General features: G+C 31.1%; 1 protein-coding gene across 1 annotated transcript; it reads left to right on the forward strand.

Moving 5' to 3' along the window:
* The first annotated feature begins 7,126 nt into the window (after positions 1-7,126).
* LOC105111670 (dehydration-responsive element-binding protein 1B-like) lies at positions 7,127-8,019 on the forward strand. Its single transcript, XM_011007107.1, has one exon. It carries the CDS (start codon positions 7,159-7,161, stop codon positions 8,017-8,019), a length of 861 nt encoding a protein of 286 aa, XP_011005409.1. The 5' UTR covers positions 7,127-7,158.
* Positions 8,020-8,965: the final 946 nt, after the last annotated feature.

Here is an 8,965-nt window from a genome sequence, read left to right on the forward strand (position 1 = left end):
GTAGGAGATTGGTTGGGTCAACCAGTATCAGATCTAAACTCTAAATTAATAAATCATCAAAATATAAGTGCCCACCATAGAGGTGAACACTGTGCACGATACTCACATGTTAATTTTTTTTTAAATGTAAAAATATAATATATCAAAATAAAAAAATTAGGAAGCTGGCAAGTTATATATACATTATACAAAATCAAAAGTAAACATGCTTCTATTCATAAAAAATATAGAAAAATAGCTATCTAGAAAAAAAACTAAAAGAACCATATTGGTTAGCTAAGAAATCTAGGATTCAGTAGATATTAAAAATAACCAACAAAAAACAACATCAACAAAAAAACATTTAATAGCTGACGTAATTTATAGTTAAAACATAAAAAAATTACCAACGATTATTGAAATATATAAGGGCTATTAATAAAAGACCTGCAACTTCAACAACAATAACAAAATAAACTTAGCCAACATCTAGTTAGGAGTGATTTGCAACATGAAAATAAAATATTACATAAAATAAGATTTGAAATCTTCTTAAAACCCTATAACAAATCAAACTTAAACGTTCTCATTCTTATTTTAAATTCAAATTCAAGAATGTTTCTCCAATCTTGAAACTGGTATTGAATCAAGATTTCCTAATTGTATCATAACAAGCCACCAAATGTAGTTGTTAGCGGTCATGATGTGCATTTTCAAATCTTGCACGCTCCGTTCGTAGATCATGTCAACAGCAATAATTTTTTAAAGAAGATATGCCTTGGTTGAAGAATCAACTTTCGGACAAAAATACGCTTGAAGCACTCTTCTCTCTTTAATCTTGTCTCCCATGTATGGTTCCTTGAAAAAAAGATGATAGAAATCAGCTATTTCGTGAGCGAGGTGATGGACATCACCTCTTTTTAAAGGTGATAATTAATGGTATGTTTGAAACCATGTTTGGATTTTGGGCAATGTTGGGGATATGAGTGGACTGTATTTTTTTAATAATTAAGATAATATTATTTTGATTACTTTTTTAAAAAATTAACGGATTAAAGGACTGGTTGTATTAATCAAGTCAATAGATTAATCTAAAATTTTTAATGAATTTGCCATTTTTTTTATTGTTTCTTTTAATTTTGTCTTCCAATCCAAACTGTTTTATATCCCAGGCCTACCGTTGAACCAATTCAAATTTCACAACTATGATTCCAACATGTGTTTTCTAGGTTGTGGAAGTTGGGTTTTTCTTTCTTTATTTTTCTTCAAATCAGTCTTATTTTCACTGAGAATTTTTCTCTTACATTGATGTTTGTTTTCGTCAGTGCCGCATCATCCAGACATTTTCAATTTCACCTCGCTTTTAAGTGTTATTTCCATAAACAGTGTATATATAGCCCCCAATGTTTTTTTGGCCCCCATTAGTCCGTTTATATTTGCAACCTTATATTCTTTCATTACATATCGACCCTGCCTCTGTTTGTAACTTTTATTTTAGTCCTTTAGGTCATCTTCTTAAATGGCTGTTTTGCTTGTACTTTCCCCCTCGCATGATTCACAAAAACCTGACACTTTCGCTGCATGGTGTCTTGGCATGCATCAGCACATTGTAAAACTTTGGAATGCAGTATATACTACTTGAAGAAGATTGGATGCTGCTATTATCTGCATCGATCCCCTACCGGGCTTTCCCGGATTGAGGTAGAATTAGAAATTTTCCTGGAGAAATGAAATTAATGTCACAGCATCATGTCATTTCTTGGTGAGATGACCAATTGATCATGCTTGATGCAAGCAGAAGGTCAACTCCTCTATATTTAAAAACTCTCTAATGATTAAATGATCAGTATCATTTGAGAAAAAAGAATACCCTAAAAATAGATATGACATTTATAATGGAGAAAAATTGTGAAGGATTTTCCCCACTCTTTTATAGCTCCTAGGCACTTTTTATCGAAGAGAAAGATTTTGAAGTATCAGTAAAATATCTATAACTTACAAAAATATCCATTATTTATTAAAATAAAAATAAAACCTAAAATTTTTTGAAGTTAGACTCTATACTTAGTTGGACCCAAAAATAAGTGGATCTGATAGTTTACGAGACTCACTTATAAATTATTACCCTATTTTTTTGTGGCCATTCTTGGGTGGACTTAAAAAAAAAAACAATAAATGCTGATTGCTGTTTTTTGTATGTGGTTCGGGTTTCCTGTACTGGATCGGCATGTGAAACAAAGAGTAGATAGGATGATGAAAGCTGGATTACTTGGTGAAGTCTTTGAGATTTACAATTATAATTATGAGGATTAATATACTCGAGGATCGGTGCCCGGGAGTTTTATAATTTCCTGAGAGTTTACAAGTCAGATTTAAAAGGACATGACTCTACTGGATCTCTCTCTGTGTCGTCGAAAAACAAGGATGTGACACTGTAGATAGATAACGTGAGGGAAATCCTCAATTCCTCTGATGATAAGCAACTTAAAATTCTGTTGTCAGAAGCTATTGACAAGTAAAATTCATCTTATTATACTAACATATTTTTTTTTTCAAAATATAAAATAGGGGTCAAATTTGGATTATAGCAATATATAAAAAATATAAATTAATACTATAAATTATTTTAACAATAATAACAATTTGTTAAAATATAAACCAATGATTACTGCCACTTTACCTTCAAGCCTATAAATTCCAAATGATAGGATGAGGACAAGATATGACCGGTCGTGTTCAAATCCATATAATAATTAAGAACTAAAATAAAAAATCTAGAGGAGATAAACATTGCATTTATTTTATAGCAATTTGGTTTAACTAATTCCACGCTAGCTAGTTAGATAAAACTAATATTATTTTCTTGCTAATATAGCAAAACACTTTTAATGTTAATCGGATCACTTAGATAGTGTCTGGTTGCTATCTTTAAACAAAAAAAAACAAAGATAGTGAAGTAAAAAATATATTTGGTTGGAGAGACAAAGACAAAGATATAAAAATAAATCTATTTCTTAGATAATTTTGGAGTGATATTCCTAAAATATCATTATAAAAAACTCTTAATTTTAAAATTATTCAATTAAGACATGAAAAAATAAAAATAATTATTATCATGATTTTAAAACCCAACTTAAATGTCAATTTAGGAAAAAGTCCAAGTCACTTATCAAATCCGATGTCACAGGCATATAAGGAAAAGTTGTAAAAGAATTATTTTTTTCTCTTCTAATTCTTGTGATTGTCATGACTCTTTCCTTATCAAATCAAGAATTTTAGTTTTTGATTTTGAGTGAATGAGTTCAGGAAAGGTGGAAAGAGCAATTAAGTAATTTTGTTTTATGTTACTTTTAATTATAGTTTATTTATGGAATAATTAAAGAAGATATTAGGATTTATAAGGATTTGAAGTTTATGTTGTTAAGATTGATTCATGATTATTATAAGTTTAAGGTTAAGTGATTGATTTTGGGTTTATTGTTAGAAATAAAAATTTATGAATTGATTTATTATTGGTTAAGAAATTTGTTTCAACTTTGCTAGAAAATCTAAATAGAATTGTATTGAGGTTGAAGATGATAAAATTTTATTTTAATCTTTGATATATGAAAATTATAGTTTAGTTCCTAAACTTTGAAAAATTATAATTTGACTCCTAAATATATTTTGGAATTTTGACCAGTATTATTATGAGGTTAAGGATGATAAATCTTAGTTTGATAATTGAATTGGAATATCTTCATCTTGGTCTCTCAATTTTAGGGATTTACATTTTAGTTTCTAGACTTAAAAAAATAAATCTAGGTCCCTGGTTCGCTTCTGAACATAATTGAGGATGTTTTATGGATAAAATTTCAGTATGATTATATATTTATAGTTTAGTCCTTTAATTTTGGTAAAATTATATTTTTGTCCTTATTTTTTTAAAATTATTGCTTTAGTCCTTAAACTTAGAAGGCTAAACCTGGTTTTCTTTCATGAATTGGAATCTTTTATTTGTGTTTTTTTTTAGTATATTATGTATATTTGTTGTTGGTTCTCCTAACAATCCTGAATAGAATTTTTAGGTCTTTTATTTGATATTCTTTTTAGTTTTAAATTTTTAATGTGAGTGAAATAATATTTAATATGCATGTAATATAAATTAATATGTATGTCAATTATATGATGAGTATAACTAGTTAATTTCTTGAATATTTATATATGTTCTTTTATTTTCTGAATACTCATCTATTCTTGAATTTGCACTTAAATTCTATTATATATATATATATATATATATATATATATATATTGCTTTTTATAATTATGTAAATATCTATTATACCCTTGATATAGAACTTATTAATAACTTCATGCTAATAAAAAATAGTTTGTGTATATACATATAGTATTTTATATACCTAGTTAGTAAGAGAGACATCACTTTTTGATAACTGATCCTTCCACAATAGTTATTTATGGGTGTCATTTGATCACATTTGACTTGTATTTATCTTTAATATTCAGATTGGAAAACATAAACAATAACAACAACAACAACAACAACAAGTCTTTTAAAAGTAGCCTATAACATATTAACATTTCATTTGTGCAAACCAGACTACAATAGCTATACTTTCATAAGTAACAAAAAGGCCACTTTACATAGCTATACTTTCAGAAGTAACTAAAAGGCCACTTTACATGTATAATTGCTGGAATGTAAAGATAGGAGACAACAAAAACCCATATTTTTATTTTAAATAAGTTTATTGCAGAGAAACAAAATCTAAACTCCAATAGTTTTCGCACGTGTAAGGTTACTAACACTACATATAAGACTTAATCTTCAAAGAAGAAATATGCATATAGGTTTCTAATTAATTATACCTGCTATCTTTGATGTGAGATTTTTCCTTGAAAGTTGGAGTCCTTTAATATACTTGTTATTATGATATCTGGTCCTTTAAGACCATGGGATTGTCGGCACCTTGGAAGCACAGATGCATCAAAGATGAAATTAAGAATGGGACAGATGGGGTTTTTGTAAAAAGGAAGAAGTAGATGGGGTTTCTAGAGAAGGAAGAAGGGAAACATATGTGTGGGTTAGGGTTTTTTCTGGAGAATGAAAGCTTTCTCTTATGAGATTGGTATGCTTGCATGAGTTTGTTTTTGGTTTTCCAAGGCATGCGGGCACCAATTAATTATTAACTCACAATTATTTTTCACTTTCTTTTTATAAAATTGTAATTCTAATCTTTTTCTTTTAGCAGCAACATATTTTTCCATTGTAATTTTTTTGCTATAGAAATGGAAAATTAATCCATTGTTGATTTTTAATATATTAATTTTTTTAAAAAAATATTTATTTCTTTTTAACAATAAATTTTTCATTGCTAATTTATAAATCCATCACAAATATTAAAAATTTAATATATACATAATCCGTTGCTAATCCCTTGCTAAATCAGCATATGAAAGCAAACAAACAAATGTGAAAGCTCAACAAATAGCTTGAAGCTCTTTCGATTTCAGCCGGGACAACCTTGGACTAATGCATATTTCTTGTTTTATGTTTCATTGAGTTCATACCTCATACAGGGTAAGAGACGCAGCTAAAATGTCAAAGCTTCATTAATTTTTGAATAGTTCAAATGGACGCAAATGCATGGATAGTATTATAGTCGTCTTTGGTCAGCGTGAAAGGGTAGTGCCATTGATTACGAGCCATATTTTGTCCACCCGGGGATATTACAGGATCAATTCCCACCGTGGAAGATACACAGCGGTGATGGACGAAAACGTAACAGGGTTAGTCGTTAATTAATGACTACTCATGTCTGTATTACTCTAAATATATTCAAATTTTCACATTTAGTGTACCATAATGGTTTGATTAGAAAGTTCAAAAGGGTTAGGAAAAAGTAGTGGTCGCCTTACAAGATCAAGTCTCGAGAGAGAAAAAGACGATTGATTGCCATAGTTGGCTCAGAAGTTTTATTTTTGGAAAACTTTTGGCGACACGTTTTAATTTTATCTACAGGAAGTAAATATTAAACTAAGAAGTAAATTCCATGTTTTAATTTCTTATATGATTTTAGGTGCAATTCATATTGTCACATGTCTGATATATCACAAAGTAAATATTATCCATAAGGGAATAAAAAGTAAATGCCATGTTTTTTTTATATATATGATTTTAGGTGCAATTCATATTGTTGGATGCCTGTGATATCACAGTAACTACACATACTTACATTAATTCAATTACAGTAAAAGATAGTTAAGCCACTTTAGAGTATGCCCAAATCTTTTTTAAGTTTTTTTTCCATGAAAGAACTCAAGTTTTAAAAAAATATATATTTATAAAACAGTTTTTTCCATAGATTTTTAAATTTTTTTATCAAAATTATAAAATAATTTATCTCAAACGAGAGAGTCATTTGATTACTTTAATGGATTATGTTATTTTAGGCTTTTTTCTTGTATGGACTCTAATTACGACGACTTCAAGTAATCATAGTAAGTTTCCAATTATTGTAACAAGAAAAAAAATCCTCATCATATCCTTATTAATTAATGTGTAAGCATTTTAAAAGAATATTTTAGAAAAGAATGTATTTCCTTTGATTAATTTTCTCCTACAAGTAAGGGATTTTTTTTTTTTTGACAAATGGAAAACTCTTTCCAGCTAATTTCTCTGCACCCTTTTTCCTTTCGATCTTTTCTCCGGTCCCACGACTTCCCTTCCAATTCAATGAATCTCCATATACGCATCAGTGTACGTATCAGGCGGTGCAACCATCAGATGACCTAAACCAGGAAGCGGTCCTCAATCAACATTAATCAAGGCCGCCTGGTCTTTTGAGAGACAACAGTACTGTTCCCATTAACCTGCCTCTTATTAAGAATCCAAACTCTACTATACGTAGACCTCATGTTTTTTATTTACACATGTGAAACACTGATCCTCAGTGTGTTGCTCGTGTAAAACCGTGTATGTTTTCTAGTCTACTGCGCGGATTGAACATTTCTCAGAGGAATTTAAAATGGTCAAATAAATGAATACCATGGACCATGACAATGACATTCTATCCTAGCTATTTCACTTACTAATAAAAGCATTGCAAGCTCACTCTATCAAGCTTGACTTGCATTGCTTTGAACAATTAGATTCTCCTCTTGTTTAATGTCTATATGGAATTTGAGAAGCATTCATCATCATCAATATCTTCATTGCGTCAAAATTTACCATGCAAGCCATGCAACAACCCTATTAATTATATTTATAATCTAAAGCAAGCACAAGAAAGGCCGGTTACAGTCTTGAAGAAGAAGAAAGCAGGAAGGAAGAAGTTCAAGGAGACTCGGCACCCGGTATATAGGGGGGTACGGAAGAGAAATGGGAATAAGTGGGTGTGTGAAGTGCGCGAACCGAACAAGAAATCAAGAATTTGGTTAGGGACCTTCACTAGCCCAGAAATGGCAGCTAGGGCATATGACGTTGCTGCCTTAGCACTCAAGGGAGAAACTGCTACTATAAATTTTCCTGATTCAGCTTTGATACTTCCTCGAGCGAAGTCGTCTTCTGCTAGAGATATACGAAGAGCTGCGCATGATGCTGTTGAGGCCTTTATACCTAGTGCTTCTTCGTGTTCTTCCCCCTCACCATCTCATCATAAGAACTTTTCATGCGTGACAAGTTCAAGTAAAGTTTTGAGTCCAGCTTTAAGCGATCTCAATCAACATGAGAAGGGCATAGAAGATGTTTTCAAACCTTCATTATTTGGCATGCAAAGTGTTGAGGTATATGGAAAGAAGGCTCTTAATGATGACCCGTTTTCAATGGTCATGATGTCATGCCTTAACAATTGCTCGGAGAAGGTGTCCCATCAACCCAATGCACTGTTCTTTGATGAGGAGGCATTGTTTAACATGCCAGGATTACTTGATAGCATGGCAGAGGGTTTGATCCTAACCCCGCCAGCTATGCAAAGAGGATTTAATTGGGATGACATGGTTTGTTCAACGGACCTGACATTGTGGGAGGAGGACTAGCTAGATTCTTGGTGATCATAATTTAAAATGTTTTTCCTCTTATTTTGTTTTTTGATTTGTCATGCGGCTATGACTACTACATAATAAAGTTAGGACAATTCTTGATCCTTCAGTATATCCAGCTTTCCTAGGATTCATGTTTGAGATCTTCAAGGTATAAATATCAAGAACCTCAAGTTTTAGCTGTAGATCTCAAACCCCCAAGCATCAATGTCTTCTTAATTTTCATGTTCATAGGCTCTAGCTGATGGTTTGCATTAGTCCTCTTCTGTATTGAAACATAATCTGCTTAATTATTAAATCACAAACTAGATTTAACTTTCCCTCTTTTCCTTCGATTTATGTTATGTTGAGAGAATCTCCGTATATTTGAACTTTAGTATAAAGATCAACCATATGTGATCGATATGCATATACAGCCCTCTTCCCTATTGGAAATACTTATGAAGTTAGGGTTTGTTTAGCATGTAATAACAAATTAACAAAGCTATTTTTCAGCTAGGTACTACTAGAAATTCGCTTAATACTAATGGAATTACCGACAAAATAATTCTGTCGGTAATTTGAGGTCACAATTACCGACCGAATTTAATCCGTCGGTAGCTATCGACAGAATTAAGGATAGAATGTTTAGAATATATATATATATAAAAAAGCGGTTCGCTGACATAAAGGTTATTGTGGGTATTTTTTACCAACGACATCATCGAGGGATTCAAAACGTCAGCTCTATACGGTGACGTGACCGATTCTTCGATGAAAATATTGATGGAATCACTGAGGGATTCAAAATGACAGCTTTGTATAGTGATGTGTCCTTTTTATCATTAGACTAATTGACATAATCACAGACAGAATAGGTCTGTTGGTGAAGCCGTCGGTAAAAGTTAATATATCCCCTCTCTATCGACCCTCTCCTCCCCTATTTCTCCTCTCTTCTTTCCCA

This window comes from Populus euphratica, unplaced genomic scaffold (genome assembly GCF_000495115.2).
Source record: "Populus euphratica unplaced genomic scaffold, PopEup_1.0 scaffold5.1, whole genome shotgun sequence".
In the NCBI taxonomy this organism is placed as follows: domain Eukaryota; kingdom Viridiplantae; phylum Streptophyta; class Magnoliopsida; order Malpighiales; family Salicaceae; genus Populus; species Populus euphratica.